At 41.4% G+C, this 19,751-nt stretch overlaps 1 protein-coding gene across 1 annotated transcript; it reads right to left on the reverse strand.

Moving 5' to 3' along the window:
• Positions 1 to 1,383: 1,383 nt before the first annotated feature.
• CFAP97D2 (CFAP97 domain containing 2) lies at positions 1,384 to 19,176 on the reverse strand. Its single transcript, XM_084844548.1, has 5 exons — positions 19,042 to 19,176; positions 14,227 to 14,307; positions 12,667 to 12,785; positions 11,015 to 11,207; positions 1,384 to 3,219 (listed from the first exon to the last, which is right to left on the reverse strand). The coding sequence occupies exons 1-5, from the start codon at positions 19,132 to 19,134 to the stop codon at positions 3,136 to 3,138; spliced, it is 570 nt and encodes a 189-aa protein (XP_084700674.1). The 5' UTR covers positions 19,135 to 19,176; the 3' UTR covers positions 1,384 to 3,135.
• Between the last annotated feature and the right edge of the window lie 575 nt (positions 19,177 to 19,751).

A 19,751-nucleotide genomic window follows, 5' to 3' on the forward strand; every position in this document is an offset into this window, starting at 1 on the left:
TTTCCTTTCTACTAAGTGACTCAGCAGAAGAGGTGATCAGGACGTGGAGGCATTTCTCACAGGTTCATTCCAATCTTTCCTTTCCTTTCTAGCTTCCTTGTTTCCTTACAATATAAGAATTCAAAAATGAAGGACATAGCAGTGTTGGAAATATAGAAACTAAGTATTTTATTCCTTGTTGGAAGTATAATGTCCAGTTTTTTAAATTTGTGCATCATGGGTCTGTTTTGCTGATGACAGCAAAGGAGAATTTACTGGTCTGGGCCCTGTTTAAAATATGAAAGAAAAATGTTTCTTTGATGTTCAAAACTTTACTGTAGGAATTTCTGCTTCTGTGTATTTGGATCCACTCAGAAAAGCAGCGTGCCTTCAGCACTGTGAATGGAATCATCTGTGTGACTTTCTTTAGCAGGCGAGGAGACACACAGCAGAAACTAATGCTAATAGGTTTAATGTCATTTAGGAGCCTTACAGCACAATCCTAAGCAAGTTTAGTCAGAAGTAAGTCCCAGTGTGTTCAGTCAGGTTTACTCCCTAGTAAAGATTGCAGTCTTAGTTCTATAAACGTAGATTGCTAACTGTCATTTTGTTTTTCATATTAAAAAATGTTACAAAAATATTTCTGTCCACACTTTGTTCTTTAAAATAGAGTAAATAAAAAGTGGCAGATATTGTGTTCCCTATTTGAGGGGTTAGGTATTCATCTTCATCTGTGGCCCCATCCTATGATTTTCTCTACAACGCAAAAGTCAGACAGGATTGGGTGCAAAGGTGACTGCATTAGCAAAATGTGTTTCATATTGTATAATTCCCAGAATGTTGCACTGATACAGGAACTCTTGACATTGCAGTTGTGCTAGTGTCAGTGTACTATGCACAGCTTTGCACAAGTCAGGCATAAGAAGTATTGACACTTAGTGCAATTGCATTCACAACAACAGGATTAGGGCTTTGACAATCCCACATTGGTGCAAGATTACCATTACCAAAGACAAACGGGGTGGATGGGGAGTCCAGCTGCCAAGACTCAGAGCTGAAACAGTCCCTGCAGAGCACAGGCACATGTGATTATTCTATGCCATGCAGAAATAATATTGCATACTCATCACACTATGGGTTGGATTCAGATTTGGTCATAATTAGAGTAAACCCATTGAAATCAATGGCTCTGCTCTAAATAAGAGTAAGTCTGAATCCAAGTCTTATGTCCACTGAAGGGATAGGGAAAATAACAATTATGCTCCAATCCTATACACACTTACCTGGGAGTAAGTCCCATTTTCCCAGTGTGACTTACTTCTGAGTAGACATGCCTATTGTCAGGATTCCCCTGTTGCCTAGTGAATACTCCAATAGCCAAATCAACACTCAGACAAAAGGGCTGCTTTCTAAGGCTTTAATTCCATTTACCCTAATGAGGCATACAGATGCTAATTGCTAGAGACTCAGGGAACTACAAAGGAACAGCCATCTAGGGGTTCAAGGGGAAAGTAGGTTAGTTGATCTCTGTTTGGGAAAAGGGCGGCAATTCTCTGAACTTAAGGAGTGGGAGGGGAAGATCTCCCCCTCTCCTGTGATGCTTCTGGGCACAGCTGTTGACGTTGAGCCTATTGGACTGAGCGCCGAAGCTGATCTCTCGCTTGTGCCTGCGTCTGCACCTCGCATCTAAAAGTTCAGGTCATCCTTCCCTTTTCATGCCTAGTTTGCTATCACTCCCAGGGATATGAGAAGGGGGGGCTCCCCCTCCATCTGTGCCTCTGAAGTTCCTCCCCCACGAATTGCCTCTCTTCCTCAGAATCAGAGCTGCTTTGGGATTCTATGGGCTCAGATGCAACCCTGACACCTGTGGTTGCACTGCCAGAGGAACAGTGGATAGGAAATTCCTGCACATCCCAGCTCAAAGGATGATAATTGGTGTTGAGGGACTTCAATGTACATTCAGAGGCCGTCCTCACAGGGGCACCTCAGGACTTCATGGAGACCACATGGCTTCCTGGGAGCTCCACCCTATTCCAACTGGGCCCATCCATGTAGCTGGTCATGCACTAGACTTTGTGTTTGTTTCTGGAGAAGCGGGGAGTGATCTGGAAGTCAGTCTTATGGATCCGAATGGATTCCTGAACATGCTTGCAGATTCTCTGGAACACGCCAACAGCCACTCGGTCGAGACCCTGGTGGGTGGCTGGAATGCTGCAATCACTGGGGCATTAGATTGGATGGCTCCGAAACACCCTCTCCCCCTGAACAGGGTTTGAACTGCACCATGGTTCAATCTGTGGTTTTGGTATGTTTTGGTAATATGGAACGAAGGGCCAGATCTACACCTCATGTCATATTGATATGATCCTATCATGGTAACACTATATTCCTCTTGCGCATTTATACCTCATAGCGCACACAGTGACATCTGTTGCAGTATTTTGGATAATACAGAATAAAAAGCAGGAAATAATGCTAGAAAAGTAGTACAGGGAATGTGTAATGTGCCCCAGTGGTTATCAGTGCACTTTGTTACGGACAAAAAGCACTAGTGTAGCTCTAGCCCAGGTGATCCACACCAAGAGATGTATTCTAAGCATGATTACACTTATTTTTTTTCCTGGTGAATTTTATATTAATACTACAAGGGTGCAATTCTATACATGTTTAGTCAGGAAAAAGGCCTACAATTCCCAGCATGCCCCAGCCACCTGGATGGGGAATACTGGGAGTTGTATGACTTTTTTTTCATCTAAACAAGCATAGGATTGTGCCCTAATTTTTGTTCAAGTGGAAATATAATTCTCAACCTCATGCCTCATGCCTTAGCCTAAATATCTTACAGTCTGAACCTAACCTACTTTCTTAGAAGTAATTTCCACTGATTTTGATGGAATTTAATTTTGAAATGTGCTCAGGATTGCTGCTGTAGCCACCCTGCTTATCTAGTACATATCTAGTAACTTGCATGAACAGTGTTTAAAGAAGACATGTTTCTAATAATTACCTTTAGTATAAGCAGGATAATTTCCTGATAATGATTTCTTTCATATCAAGACTTAGTTTAGTAATATCCATGGTCTGTACTGGCATCATAAAGTTGAAATTACTCTTTGTCTACTGAATTTTCTCTTGGATGATCACTTCGGTGAAATTTTAGTTCTTCGCTTCCTGTTTGTTGGATGTCTGTCTTTCAGGTGGTTGTCTTGCTGTTTCTCTCTTTTTGGTGTTTTTTTCCCCCTGTGCATGGATAAATAAATTATATATTCATGTGCTTGTGAATAGATGTGCGTGCGCGCGCGCACACACACACACACACACACACACACAAAGATGGATTCGTGTACTATAACTAAAAAATGTAATTTTGAGTACTAGACCCTTTTAACCCTATGAATCCAATCAGTAAAAATCATAAGATATTAAAATAATCTATGTTGTTACTTTTTTATTTGTCCTTGCAGATGTTGTATTCTAGGCTTTACCCTTGCTTTGGGCTTTTTCTTTATTTCTATTCTCTGAGCACATGCCATGGTAATCTGAATTGAAATTAATGGTATTTACACCTGATCTGAGGTGTGGGGATTATTGTCTTGGCCTTTCTTGTAAAAGGAGTGATTCCTGGATTCAGGAATTCGGCTTGAGGAATGTTTTGAGAATCTGTGAGAAATATAAGATAGCTGGAAGCCTTACAACTTGAAATTTATTACTTATGAGGTGCATATACATCTCCATTTGTTGCCTGAAGATAACAGGCTTAAATCCTTTTTAGGGGAAGGTGTCTTTCCTTTTCTTCAACCTCTAAGAATTGCTTCTGAAGATCTTTGAGACAACCCAGAACTTAAAGCATTAGTTGAGAACATAAAAGCTGACCTTGGAGGGATGGGAAAGGCAAACAAATTCTCTCATTTCAGTCTAACGGTATACTTCAGCAGAAAGAAGACAGTAGGAGCAAGAAATAAAAATGTTCTTCTTCTGATTAAGAACAAATTCACACATACAAATTGTGACCTTAAGATCTGTATGCATATTTTCATGAGAACCCACATTTTTCTTGTACCTACAAATTTAGTTTTCTGGTTGTCCAGTATATCTGCATGGAGTTTTAAGTACAGCAAATTGTGTAGCAATGACATGGCCTCTTCTGGCATAGAGTGAGCTGCAACTTAGATCATTCCAAATCTTGACACTAAGACCATCAGTTTGGTTGTGTGAGAGCTGGCTTGGTATTAGTTTTTTTTAATGACAGATTTTGCTGGCTCAAATAATCAACAAATTATACCCTGAAGCAAATGATGGGCTGGATCCAGTCTTAGTCATGCTTAGAGTAGACCCATTGAAATCTGTGGGACTGAAGTTAGTCATCACTTTCTTGTCCCTTTGAGTTCAATAGGTTTAAGCATAACTATGTCTGGCTCTTACCCAACATTTCTAAGTGCACACAAAATGTTTTTGATGGGACTAAAAGTATAATTTGCTGTTAAATGGTGCTATCTCCCTGAAGTTATGTGGACAACTTTCCTGTAAGTAGATTAGATGCATCCTTCCTAGCTTTATTAAATAGCTTCAAAATATTAACTGTACTAAGATAGAATCATAGAATCATAGAATAGTAGGGTTGGAAGGGGCCTACAAGGCCATCGAGTGCAACCCCCTGCTCAATGCAGGAATCCAGGTCAGAGCATCCCTGACAGATGACTGACCAGCCTCATCTTGAATGCCTCTAGTGTGGGAGAGCCCACCACCTCCCTAGGTAATTGGTTCCATTGTCATATTGCTCTTACAGTCAGGAGGTTTTTCCTGATGTTCAGCCGGAATCTGGCTTCCTGTCACTTGAGCCCATTATTCCGTGTCCTGCACTCTGGGATGATGGAGAAGAGATCCTGGCCTTCCTCTCTGTGACAACCTTTCAAGTACTTGAAGAGCGCTATCATATCTCCCCCCAGTCTTCTCTTCTCAAGGCTAAACATGCCCAGTTCCTTCAGTCCCTCTTCATAGGGCTTTGTTTCCAGTCCCCTGATCATTTTTGTTGCCCTCCTCTGAACCCTCTCCAGTTTGTCTGAATCCTTCTTAAAATGTGATGCCCAGAACTGGACACAGTATTCCAGATGAGGCCTAACCAGTGCTGAGTAGAGGGGAACTAGTACTTCCTGGGATTTGGAAGCTATGCTTCTATTAATGCAGCCCAAAAGAGCATTTGTTTTTTTTGCAGCCACATCACATTGTTGGCTCATATTCAGCTTGTGATTGACAACAATTCCAAGATCCTTCTCGCTTGTAGTGTTGTTGAGCCACGTATGCCCCATCTTGTAACTGTGCATTTGGTTTCTTTTTCCTAGGTGCAGAATTTGGCCTTTATCCCTATTAAATTTCATTCTGTTGTTTTCTGCCCAGTGCTTCAATCTATCCAGATCACTTTGAATTTTGTTTCTGTCTTCCAAAGTATTAGCTATCCTGCCCAATTTTGTGTCATCTGCAAATTTGATCAGCATTCCCTGCACCTCTTCCTCCTCCAAGTCATTAATAAAAATATTGAAGAGCACTGGGCCCAGAACTGAGCCCTGAGGTACCCCACTCATTACCTCTCCCCAGTTTGAGAAGGTCCCATTGATAAGCACACTTTGAGTCCAATTCTCTAGCCAACTGTGGATCCACCGGATCGTTGTTTCATCTAGCCCACTTTGAGCTAGTTTGCTCATCAGGATATCATGGGGCACTTTGTCGAAAGCTTTGCTGAAGTCGAGGTATATTATGTCCACAGCATTCCCACAGACCATCAGACCAGTCCAGCATTCTGTTCACACAGTAGGCAACCAGTTGTGGACTGGGAACCCACAAGCAGGACACAAGTGCAACAGCACCCTCCCACCGATATTCCCCAGCAGCTGGTGTACATAGGCATATTGCCTCTGATACTGGAGGTGGCACATAGCCATCAGGACTAGTAGCCATTGATATCCTTCTCCAGGAATTTATCTAACCTCCTTTTTAAACAATCCAAATTTGTGGTCATCGCTACATGTTGCGGTAGCAAATTCCATAGTACAACTATGCGCTGGGTGAAGAAGTACTTCCTTCTAACTGTCCTAAATTGTTTCTCTCCTTTTCGTCCCTCTGTGCTTTCTAATTTTTCTTGTTCTGTTCTTTCTCACTGCATCAGACATTTTCAGCACACACTTTCACCCCACCCACTGCCTTGTAGGTGGGGTGGCCACTTATGCATCGCCAAAAAAGAGGACAAAAAAGGGTGCTAATTTGCATATCATTACCATATGCACATTTCTGTGTATGGGTACACATTTACAAATTATAATTATACTTTAAATAGAAAGACAACATTTCTCACCATAGTGGAGAAGACTGACCAGGTGACCTGTGCGCCTGCTCAGTCTGCTGTCCAGGTGCCAACTGGTGATGGGCCACTTCAAGGCCCCTCCCTGCTCTCCCTCCTGATGGTTCTTTGACTTTAAACCAGACTTGCACTGGAACCTCTTCAAATAGAGGATGCTTTCAAGCAGAAGACTATCTTCTGCCAGTTCTCCATAGAGGACTGTCTTCTGTAATTAGGACACCTGGCCACCCTACTTGGAGGTGTCCTGCCCTCTTTCTTTTTTATGTTCCTCCACTCTGATTTCTATCCCCAATTAAAGTTGTTTCTTGCCTTGGGCTGTTTGTGTTTTGCTAGGCTCTGGTGAGTCAGAGTAAAACAGGAAGAATGGGAAGGCAGAGTAAGGAGAGCCCAGAACTGGCAGTCAGTCAGTCATCTAGTGATGGAAATAACATTTGGTACTTAACAGGTGAGCAACTCACAGAAGGATGTTAAATATGATCCCAAGCTTAAGGCATTATGGAACTTGCTTTGCTAAGAGCAGGTTTTGAACATAAAGGTGGAAATTGGAGATTAGGTACCTCCCTGGTTCAGCTGTTGTTGTTTTTGCAATATTTATTACAGATAGTTTAGAAGAATTCAGAAATAACACTTGTTTAAATTTTTTCCAAACACAGCATTTTCTGTCCATTTAAACATTTTATTGTATTGTAATTATCTTTTTAAAAATTATTATATAGCAATGAAGCCCAATGTGGTGAAAGATATACTGAGTATTTGTTAAAATAAACATCTGGCAGGAATAGCCCTGCCAATACATGTTTTTAATAAGAATAGAAAGAGAGCTTTTAAACATCAACTTTTTTGGCAGCAGTGATAGGGGGAGATATGCCCAATTAAATGCAAAATTCCAGAGGTTAGCCAGAAGATATAAGGAATTATTTTTAAACAAGCAATGCGCGGAAGCGGAAGAAGATAATAGTATAGGAAGGACAAGAGACCTCTTCCAGAAAATTAGAAACAGCGGAGGTAAATTCCAGGCAAAAATGGGTATGATCAAAAACAAAGATGGGAAGGACCTAACAGAAGCAGAAGAGATCAAGAAAAGGTGGCAAGAATATACGGAAGATCTGTATAGGAAGGATAATAATATCGGGGATAGATTTGACGGTGTGGTCAGTGAGCTAGAGCCAGACATCCTGAAGAGTGAGGTTGAATGGGCCTTAAGAAGCATTGCTAATAACAAGGCAGCAGGAGATGACGGTATCCCAACTGAACTGTTTAAAATCTTGCAAGATGATGCTGTCAAGGTGATGCATGCCATATGCCAGCAAATTTGGAAAACACAAGAATGGCCAACAGATTGGAAAAAATCAACTTATATCCCCATACCAAAAAAGGGAAGCACCAAAGAATGTTCAAACTATCGAACAGTGGCACTTATTTCACATGCCAGTAAGGTAATGCTCAAGATCTTGCAAGGTAGACTCCAGCAATTCATGGAACGAGAATTGCCAGATGTACAAGCTGGGTTTAGAAAAGGCAGAGGAACTAGAGACCAAATTGCCAATATCCTCTGGATAATGGAAAAAGCCAGGGAGTTTCAGAAAAACATCTATTTCTGTTTTATTGACTATTCTAAAGCCTTTAACTGTGTGGATCATAACCAACTGTGGCAAGTTCTTGGTGGGATGGGGATACCAAGTCATCTTGTCTGCCTCCTGAGGAATCTGTATAATGACCAAGTAGCAACGGTAAGAACAGACCACGGAACAACGGAGTGGTTTAAGATTGGGAAAGGAGTGCGGCAGGGTTGTATACTCTCACCCTACCTATTCAGCCTGTACGCAGAACACATCATGCGACGTGCTGGGCTTGATGAAGCCAAGGCTGGAGTTAAAATTGCTGGAAGAAACATAAACAGTCTCAGATATGCAGATGATACCACTTTGATGGCTGAAAGCGAGGAGGAGCTGAGGAACCTTATGACAAAGGTGAAAGAAGAAAGTGCAAAAGCTGGGTTGCAGTTAAACCTCAAAAAAACCAAGATTATGGCAACCAGCTGGATTGATAACTGGCAAATAGAGGGAGAAAATGTGGAGGCAGTGACAGACTTTGCCTTTCTAGGTGCAAAGATTACTGCAGACGCTGACTGCAGCCAGGAAATCAGAAGACGGTTACTTCTTGGGAGGACAGCAATGACAAATCTTGATAAAATAGTTAAGAGCAGGGATATCACACTGACAACAAAGGTCCACATAGTTAAAGCAGTGGTATTCCCCGTAGTAATCTATGGCTGCGAGAGCTGGACCATAAGGAAGGCTGAGCGAAGGAAGATAGATGCTTTTGAACTGTGGTGCTGGAGGAAAATTCTGAGAGTGCCTTGGACTGCAAGAAGATCAAACCAGTCCATACTCCAGGAAATCAAGCCAGACTGCTCACTTGAGGGAAGGATATTAAACGCAAAACTGAAGTACTTTGGCCACATCATGAGAAGACAGGATATCCTGGAGAAGATGCTGATGCTAGGGAAAGTGGAAGGCAAAAGGAAGAGGGGCCGACCAAGGGCAAGATGGATAGATGATATTCTGGAGGTGATAGAATCGACCTTGGGGGAGCTGGGGGTGGCGACGGCCGACAGGAAGCTCTGGCGTGGGCTGGTCCATGAAGTCATGAAGAGTTGGAAGCGACTGACCGAATAAACAACAACAACATTGCTCTTCATATGCTGTGAGCTCCAAAATCAGATCTAGCTATACCATGTTTCCCACAACTTGGAAACTGCCCGCCCCCCGCCCCCAACCTTCCACCATTATGCACTCTCCACAGGTCAAGAGCCTACCCAAGGAATCTAAGTGAATTTCACTCTGGTGCATGTTTGTAAGACCATAAAGTGTGAACTTTTGTTGGTTTAATTATTTGTTAAGCTTTTAAAATATTTTAATGTCTTATAAACATTTGGTTTTGAATGTTGAAGCAATTTTAATCATAGAATCAAAGTTGGAAGTGGCCATTTAATCCTTTGAGTCCTATCCCCAGCCCCGTGCAGGACTCCAGTTTAAAGCATCCCTGACAGATGGCTATCAAGTCTCTGCTTGAATGCCTCCAGTGATGGAGAACCCACCACCTCCCTAGGCAGTTGGTTCCGTTGTCTGACGGCTTTGACTGTTAGGAAGTTTTTCCTGATGTTCAACCAAAACCTGTTGTCCTGTAACTTAATTCTTTTGTTTTGTCTCCTAAAGTCTTGGATGATAGGGAACAGCTCTTTTCTGTGTGACAACCCCTTAGGTACTTTAAAAGTGCTAGCATATCCCCCCTCAGTCTTCTATTCTCAAGGCTATACACACCCAGTTCCTTCAGTCTTTCCTCACAGGACTTAGTTTTTAGTCCCCTGATCATCATTCTTGCCTTTCTCTGAACTCGTTCCAATTTATTGAATCTTAAAGTGTGGTGTCCAGAACTGTATTTGAAAGGAACTCTGACCAGCACAGAGTACAGTGGAACTATTACATCCCCTGATTTAGAAACTATACTTCTGTTGATGCAACCTAAAATTGTATTTGCCTTTTTTGCAGCCACATCACACTGCTGACTCATATTCAGCTTGTGATCAATTTTAGCTTCAAGATCCTTTTCACACATACTATTGTTAAGCCAGATATCCCCCATCTTATACCTGTGCATTTGATTTCTCTTTCCTAAATGAAGAACTTTGCACTGGTCTCTGTTGTTATTTTCTGTTATTTTCTGCCTACCTAACAAGATCATTTTGAATTTTGTTTCTGTCTTCTAAAGAATTAGCTATCCCACCCAAATTTGTGTTATCTGCAAGTCTATTAAGCATTCCTTCCACCTCTTCCTCCAAGTCATTAATAAAAATGTTGAAGACTGCAGGGCCCAGGCCTGAGCCCTGTGACACCCCATTTGATACCTCCCTCCAGTTTGATGAGGAACTGTTGATGAGCACTCAGTGGGCCTGTTCGCATGATCATACAGCCCACTGTAGCTTATTTAAGCCATGGTGGGCTGCAGAATTTGCCAGTGGCCATTTTGTACCCATGACCTGTTTTATAGTTATGTAAGGGTTGTTTAAGTCCCATACAACCCACTATGTTCGGATGACATGACAAGCCAAGGTTGTGGCTTGAATTTTCAGCGATTGTCCAAACCCAGTCACTGGGCATGGTTCTCTAGCCAGCTGTGGATCTGTCTAGTAGTAGTGCCAGCCAGCCCTCACTGAACTAGCTTGCTAATCAGAATATCAGTAACATGAATGAAACAAAGCGAAAGTATATTACAAACTAAGAGTATTTCATACCTCAGGAGCTGCATATTCAAAATTCCTACCTTAACAGATAAATGTTTCAAGCACACAGCAACCATCTGCCAGGGTTCTATCAATCACAATCCATTAATGATACTCCTTGAATCCAGGCTACCCAGATTCAGTGAATTTTACTGCATTTTTTTGCAGCTAGATAATGTAATGTGAAGAAACAAATATAGAAGAAATTGGTTCTTTCATGTCTTTCACATTCTTTTTTCCACCATTTCTGGGGCAGCTACCGAATTTTCCAGCTTTACACTGGTATAGATTCCTTCTACACCAACCAAGAGATAGCGAGAAACATAGTTTGGAAATAGAAGACCAGGAGGTGTGGACCACTGAGCTGCAGAAACTTGTGCATATTTGACAACTGGGGTTACCTTTTGATCCTGTAACTTGCACAATCCTCGAGGATATCTTGCAATACTGTTCATGTAGTTTTTAGCCTTTTGCCAGTCTTCATTCCACTTCTGGACCTTGTACTGAGGCTTACACTTCATAATCCTCTCCAGAATGGCATGATTCTCTTGGCTTACTCTTAGTAATTCTCGCTCTCGTTTTTCTCTGTTTAAGCTAAAATATATTAGCATAATTTATACAAATGCAATATATTATCCATCTAGTTACTAATATGCAGGGGCAATGCGAAACAAGTAAAGGGGCAGCTAAACTACTAAAAAAAAGTCCTATGATTCCCAGCATGCCCCAGCCAGCATGGCTGGCTGGAGAATTGCTGGGAGTGGTAGGTCTTTTTTCCATCTAAACATACATAGGATTGCACCCTTAGTATAGCTGCCACTACTGGCTACTTTACGTACAAAACAAAAGGAATATTAGTCAAATGGGAAATATACCAACTAGTATGTAAATGCTAACATAGTATACTATGAGTAACATTTCCTTCTGGGAGTAGTAGCTTACCAAAACAACTTGTGACATACAAGTGCACACAGGCTACCTGGCAAACATTTTTGTAGACTGGTGCATTTTTTTATAGTTACCTGAAGGACTGCTGTAGGGTAAATTCTAATTATGCTATAAGCATCAATAAGCTACTGTCATGGTTTGATAGCTTTATGTGAGGCTATTCTCCTCCAGAAATGGAATAGTCACACAAAATATTCTCAGTCATCTGACATACAGCAGAGAAAGATCTGACATGCTTCATGCTTGAAACCATCTTTCCCTGGAGAACTCTCAATGTTCTCTGACAAGTGTTCCTTCCTACTGCTCTGAACTAAGCAGCCTCCATGAATCGTACAGAAGTTAGACTGAGATCGTGGCTCTCCTCTGCCACCCTCATAGTGATATAGTTCAATGGAAATGCTGCTATTCGCCTTCTAGGTCAATATGAGCCGCTGCTTGCCCCAGGCAGGCCTTCTGAGTACCACCAGCCACCCTCTGTATGCCTGCCTGCTCACTGTTGATATCTTCCCCGAATCATGAATATTCCAATACACCAAATCATCATTTGAATGATGCTCTTGGTTGATGCCCTTCTGGATTTAGTGGAAGTCACAGTAGCAAAAGATCCCAAACCTCTGGTTTAAAGATTCCTATGCAACCTGTTGAACTACAGCTGCCATTATCCCAAGCAAGTGATGGGGGTTGTAGACCAACTAAGTTAGTTCTATGTTAGCTCCGAACCTAACTGCTCTGATTCATGGGTTCCTAGTACTTCCTACGACTTATCTTCTATTCTGTACCATCAGTTTTATCATCCTGCTTCTTTTTATTTTTAAACAGAGATGGCTGGCTCAATAAAATGCTTACTCTGTCACTTTTCAACATTGTCTTAAAGTGACTCCTTCCCTTTCATCACCTGATTTAAATGATCAGAGGGATTTTAAATGAAGAATGACCACTGAAGCAAAGCACTAAGCTTCGGAAGCCACAGGACATGTCTGCGAAACAGAACGAGAGCTTCTTGTTAATGTAGGCCTTTATTTATTTATAGTCATGGTCAACACTATCAAAATAATTGGATAACTCTATAGTATAGAGTCTATACCATTCTCATTGCAAACCTTACCTTTTGGCCTCATATTCATTTTTGTTATCAATTCTTCCTCCAGTCCTTATGATGTAAGACATCTTCTCCAGCAGCAAACGATTGTCTCGCTCAATGACTGACTGACGATCCTGATCCAGCTTAAAAAAATCAAAAAGACAAAAGAATACTCGTAGGGCTTTGTACATGAGGCATTTATCGTGTGCTCATCATTCTCTACTCACGGTTGTTTGCAGGTTCTTTGGATGACAACATGACCCTCAAGTTTCCCTTCTGTGTCTAAAGAACACTTATGGTGAGTTTTTTAGAGCAGGGGAAATGCAGAATTTAACTGTAAAATCAAAAGAAACTGCTTTTTTCATTTGTGTATTTGTGCTACTCTGCTATACCACAGTTCCACCTAGATGTTATGTAGTGGAAAAGCAGGGAAGGAAACATTCTTCATCCAGCGCTTGAATCTCAATTCTGCAATGAAACCAGGAGTAGATACAGCCAAATAACAGCCTTGTATGGAAAAGCTTGTAGAAGCTAATCATGTTCCATATATCCTCTCTAATAAAAGACAGCTATAATGCTTGTCCCCTCCTTCACATCTGCAATTTTGCCTGCTGTGGGATATGACTGTAGAAATGTGTTTCTTCGTGGTGAAATTCACAATAGACACAAAAGAAGTACAAGAGACTCTTGGAGCACTTAGAACAGCCTTCCCCAACCTGGTGCCTTCCATATGTTTAGGACCACTGCTCCCAGGATTTCTGACCATTGGCCTTGAGGGGTAAAGCTGGTGGGAGTTGAAGTACTAATCATCTGGAGGGCATGAGATTGGGAAAGGCTGACTTAGAACTTACTAAAATTGGGTCTTAATGCATAATACTCTTAATTATCCAGATAAATAAGGGAACAGAGAACATTATCTACATTATCTTTAAATGTCTTCTTCCTTTTAGGGAACCCCACCCACTTTTTCCCACAGTCCAGCTGATCAGCCCACCAGTTTCTTCCCCAGGCCCTATCCCCTTTCCCCAGTAGGTAAAAGCTCCTATCTCCCATCAGCTGCTTACAGGAGATAAGAGCTTTCCTTGCAGGGGAGAGACTGTGGGGCCTTGGGAGTAAGCTGCTGAGTGATTCAGTCCTGCTTACCTCTGAGTAGACATGCAGAGACTTGGTATTTGGGAGGCTATTTGAAAATGCTGCTGAGTGACTCAGTCCTGGTTATGTACAAGTAGGAAAAAGTTCCCCACCCCACTAGTGGAAGTAGGGAAACCACATATCACATTAGTGGTAGTATATGCATGTGTGCATATGCACACACACGTTTGCAGCCCCCCTCCCCCTGGCAGACACCAGATACAGTCCTCAGGGCAGAAAAGGTTGTGCACCCCTGATATAAAGTCTACAATCCTTTACTATGAGATAAAAATGTACTAGGACGTAAAAATAACGAAGTGCCGTCACACCTTAAAGACGAACAAATGTATTATGACACCAACCCATAACAGCTGATGTCACAATAAAACTGGCAATCTTTAAAGGATGCTTCACTCTTGTTTTTGCTACAATAGGCTATAAGCAGCAACATACCTTGAGTTTTCTTAATTTCAAATGAAGATGCCCATATGTTGAAGGAGTAGAGGTGTCTATGACAGGTTTGGCTGTCTGGATCTGCAGCAGGAAAAAAAGGGTTTTATTTTTAAATTTAACCATGGAATGAAAGGGAATAACTGTATTAGTGTAGTGTTTAACAGCTAAAGGCCCCTGATTTATGTCTCAGTTTAACTATGAACCCACCAGCTGCTGATAGACAAGCCATTACCTATCAGCCTCAGCCCCTTCTGCATAATTTGGCAATAATAAGAATAATATTGGCTTCCCTTCCAGTGATGTTGTGAGGATTGTTGAGATGATGTAAGTGCTTGGAACGCTTACAGCAGCACAGTCCTATGTATGTCTACTCACTCAGAAGTTCAATAGGCTTTTCCCCAGGCAAGCCCCAGATGTTAACTGGTAAGCATGCATAGGACTGCAGCATTAGAAAGACATCTGCAATCCTGTGCATGTTTACTCAGAAGCAAACCCCATCGTGTTCAGTGGGTCTTACTCCCAGGAAAGTGTGCATAGGATTGCATCCTCAGGCAATTTGGACTCAATGGGGTTTACTTCTGAGTAGACACATATAGAATTGCATTGTTAGTTTATTATTTACTACATTTCTATCCCGCTCTTCCTCTTCCATTCCTGTCTATTTTTAACCACCACCCTCCTTCATATATTACCTTTGTCTGTCTGTTTCTAACACCTCTATTCTTTATTTGTTTCATTTTTGTATCTTCCACTCCCCACCTTGTGGCTCATTGTGAATGAAATGCCAGGGTGTGTTTCCACCCCAGCTAACAGCAGAACACCGCTCCGGTTTCATTAATAATAAAAGCACATTCCATAAGTAAATATTTGCATGGTGCCTTGTCTGGTGGACTGTGCCTGTTCAAAGTCATTTACCCTAAGATGTATAAATAAGAGCAGGGTATTAATGCAATAAAATGAAATAGAATTGTTGATACCTAAACATAAAAACATCCTGTAGCAACAAGAAGGAGAACTACATTATCATGCAATGACAGTAAGCACTTGCCAGCAGCTCAGTCCACAGATTGAGGTTTTTTTTCTATGCCAAATCTGTGCTGCGGATATGTGCTTTGTGTCTTGTGACCACGTGCAAAGCCATTGTGTTGCAAAACCTCCACCCGAAATTTCCTACTTGGCTTCATTATGATGATCCCATAAGAAGTCAGAATGATCAAACCTGTGTGCCGGACTGAGCAGCCTCAGAACTGGAGTTGGCACTTATGATCCGAGAAGCGATACAAGGCGCATCCAAATAAACAGAAGTAAAAAGCATTATTTACTTAGGGAGCAACCCAATGCATGTTGAGACAGGAAAAACGTCCTACAGCTCCCAGTGTGTTGGGAGCTGTAGAACTTATTTCTCTCTAGTCATGCATAGGATTGTGCCTTTGGTCATACTTAGAGGAGACCCATTGAAACCAGTCATGACCAACTTAAGTGCCATTGATTTCAATGGGTCTGCTCTAAGTATGACAAAGTCTGGCTCCAACCCATTATGAGGATTATTCAAAAGTCAAGAACCTACATTATTTACCTTTCACATGCATATGTATTTGCATTTACAAATAAAAGAGCAGTAAGGGTTAATTTTGTGTCTTAGCAGCGATCTTTACATCTGAAAAATGTACAGATATCCAAAACTGCACTTTAAATCAGGGGTGAGCAACTTGTGGTCCTCCGGATGTTGTTGGATTGCAACTCCCATCATCCGTCACCATTGGCCATGTTGGCTAGGGCTGATGGGACTTGCATCCAACGACAGCTGGAGGGCCACAAGTTGCCCACCCCTGCTTTAAATGATCATATGGGGACCTCATATAGTAATTATGCTTTCCCCATGGCTAAACATGGATCATCTAATAAAGGAAAAATCCTAGTCTGTAAGTTAGGAAGAGTCGCCTAATAGTTTGATTTTAGCAATATAATTAGATTTTATTTTCCTGGGCTTTTTATCCATTACTTAATTTTATCCATTATTTTCACAAGAACTAAACCTATTGCAGCCAAATGCAGGATTGTTGTTTAATGGTACATAAAAGCTTTAATGTTTTCCTTGAGCACAATTAGACTATTTAATGAGTTAATGTGTGGCTGAATCCTCACAACTGGAGGAGATCAGATTTAGACTGCATAAAATACTAAGGATGTTCAGAAGGATGTTGCCCAATAGTTCCTTGCAGACTCAAAAGTAAACACTTTTTAGCTACTTCTACATTTAGGTTAAGGATGTTGTGACCTAGATAATAGACTGATTCCAGGCATTAATTTTAACAAACACATAAAATTGCAGTGAAACATAAAAAAATAGCATGCAAATTAGAGATAACCTTTGTTTTGATGAATGCAAAGATAGAGATAATTTAGAAAACAGATAAATGTTCAGCTAACAGAAATAACTGTTTTCCTATCCACTCATTCGATTGAAAGATGGAGGTGAATCTTACACCAAGCCAGTAATGTGCTGCAACTACTTATTCATTATATCTGCATTCCAGGTTTCCTCCAAAGAGCTCATATGTGAGGTTTCCCCATATTACCTTCACACAATCCCATGACATAGATCAGGCTGGCAAAAGGTGATGACTTGTGGCTTATGGTTACTCAGTGAGCTTCATAGTTAAGTAGGACTTTGAACCCTGGTCTCTCTGTCTCCCCCAGCCCCCCCCCCCACTCCAGCCAGCCATTCCTTTTCCAGAATACTCCATTCAATTCCCCTCCTCTGAGATGTGCCCCATCGCCAATAGTCAGTCAGCATTCTCTGCCACTGAGCTGGCTCAGTTCTCATTCAGTTGTTTTGGGTGCCCCCCCCCTCCCCTTAGGGTGTTTTTTAAAGACTGTTTGTACTTTTTCCTTTTGTGCAGTTGTGCTGGTGCCATTTGGGCTACATAAGGACCAGCACTCACCTCTGTACTTTGGAAATAGAGGGAATGAATAATACAATATAATATATATAATATAAATGGCAATATATTCATTTGTCTGTGGCTCAATGACCTTTACAAAAATATCCCCTCAAGGAACAAAGGGAGATAAAGATACATATTAGCAAAGGCACATTAAAAAGGTTCTTGGAATGCAATAAAACGGTGATAAACTCATAACACAATTCATAAAAGCAGAAAATAGGTGCAAATGATATTTTCCTGATTACAGTATTAGAGGCAAAGGGGACAGCATAACCATTACAAAGATTTCTTTTCAGGGGCTCACAAAAGATGATCTCCCTTGCAATCCACTGCAGCTATCTTTACAACATTTTGTTGGATTTTCTGGGCTGCCACTCCAAAAGTAGTAGCCTTGTTAGTAGTAACTTTACAATAAACTGCCAATAGATTGCAAATTATGCTGGCCAGAGGCCAACCCGCTCTTGCTTTCAGTAGGTCCCCCCAAAAGCAAGCCCTGGTTTCCTATATAATGGGCAATGCAGAAGATAATGCACCATATCTTCTACTTCCCCAGAGCCACAATACATAAATGCTGCACATAGGGGATCCCTTTATATTTCTCTTCTGAATATGCTGAAAGCATTATTTGGAAGCAAAGAGCCGTAAAGGCCTTTCTGAAAGTAACAAAGGTTAGATCCTGAAAGTACTGTTGTAGATAGTATTCTCTCTTAAAGAAAATAAATCACGGTGAGAACTCTTGGAGCTGAAGAGCAAGGCCACTTCCCTGATGGTCTGCCTCATAGTTTTGATCTGTCTGTATTATAAAGTATAGCGAAAGCCACTCAGATTAATTGTCAGTTCTTTTTCTCAACTACCAATGAGCAGAGGAAGAGCCCTAAATCAAAGGGTTCATTTTCACCTTTAATGTCAAACTCAAGGATATTTTCCTCCCATCTTCCTTTTTAAGCCTAATTTAGTTGTATGGGCTTTGTAAGTATAAAGATGATGATGATAATGAAAAATTACACAAGCTCCACACTGGCCTAGAAAGCGGAATTACCACCTGAGATTGAGTTCTCATGTACTTTTACCAACACTGATTAACCTGTGTGTCAGGAAAACAACAACTATGTATTATTTGTGCAGAATTGTGGCACAAGTATTACCGTTCTCTGTGGGTAGGGTACATGGATTGGGGAGCTCTGAACTGTATTGGAAAAGGAAAGGTTCCTCCTGTGCAAGCACCGGGTCATTACTGACCCCTAGAGGGACGCCGCTTGCGCTGGCGTCTTCATGGCAGACTATAGCGGGGTGGTTTGCCATTGCCTTCCCCAGTTGCGACTACCTTTCCCCCAGCAAGCTGGGTACTCATTTAACCGACCTCGGAAGGATGGAGGGCTGAGTCGACCTGAGCCGGCTACCCGAGACCCAGGTTCCTCTGGGATCGAACTCAGGTCGTGGGGAGAGTTTCGGTTGCAATACTGCCGCCCACCACTCTGCGCCACACGAGGCTCTCTGAACTGTATTACTGTGGCAGTAAAACACCCATTGATAAATGCATCCATGCTTTTTCATCATGGAAATTAATGTCCATGACTGAAAAAGTAACGTAAAGTGGTCTACAGTACCTGTGGGAAATGTTGCATTTTTACTTGGAAGGATGTTGAGATTGGACAGATTCCCTGTATCGAAACTCTTGGCATGAAACTGAGTTTTGATTTAAAATGTGGGATCGAGAGGGAGCAATGTAGGGTGAATACTGAAACAGCAAGCTAAGCTATGGCTAATTGTTCATATCCTTGGCAGAAATGCAAAGGTATTTCCTTTCAACAAGTTTGGCTTTGTACATGGTTCCTATGCTCTCTGTTATCAGAGAAGTTATGCTTACCTTTTTCTTGTGTTCTTCATATGTAGTTTTGTCCCACTTTTGCTGAAGATATTTATTGCCACATGGCAAAATTGGCTGGTAGGCTCGATGCATCTTAAAACAACATAAAATATCTCTAAATCTGGACTCCTTCAAAGTGGATGAGTCATCAGCTAGAGAACCTTCTTGAGCTGAGCTCTAACAAATGTGGTGTGTTTGCAGCAGGTCATGTGGTGGTTGTCATGGTATCACTGAGGCAAAAAATTGAATAGCTGGTGGTAGCCTTTTAAACAATATGTTGGGGGAATAGGAAACAAGAGCTAAGGATCTAAAGCTAGGATTCCAAAGGATACCCTTTTCAGTTTCGTTAATCCCTGGAACAATTACATTTCTGTGACCTTGCTTAGCACTTCAGCAATTGAGGAAAAGTAGTGGGTCAGCTAGTAATACTTTTTAGATTACTGCAGGTAAATATGGGTTTGCACAAATGTAGTATTTATCATAGAGCCTGCACAAGACATACAATAAAGTGTGCCGTCTGTCATTAAACTGTTAGAAATGCCTCTCTGCTAAAGGCCACCTTTCACATTACAAAATTATGTGGAAAGTAGTCCCAGGTAGAAAACAATAAGCAACAACTTATACATCACCATGTATGATGAACACATATATGGGATAGTAATTGCAAATCTCTCTCTCTCTCTCTCATATTATCACAACTCCCTTGCAAT

The sequence above is a fragment of the Heloderma suspectum genome, chromosome 3 (genome assembly GCF_057233095.1).
Source record: "Heloderma suspectum isolate Gila_16-S chromosome 3, 16-S_ref, whole genome shotgun sequence".
Lineage (NCBI taxonomy): Eukaryota > Metazoa > Chordata > Lepidosauria > Squamata > Helodermatidae > Heloderma > Heloderma suspectum.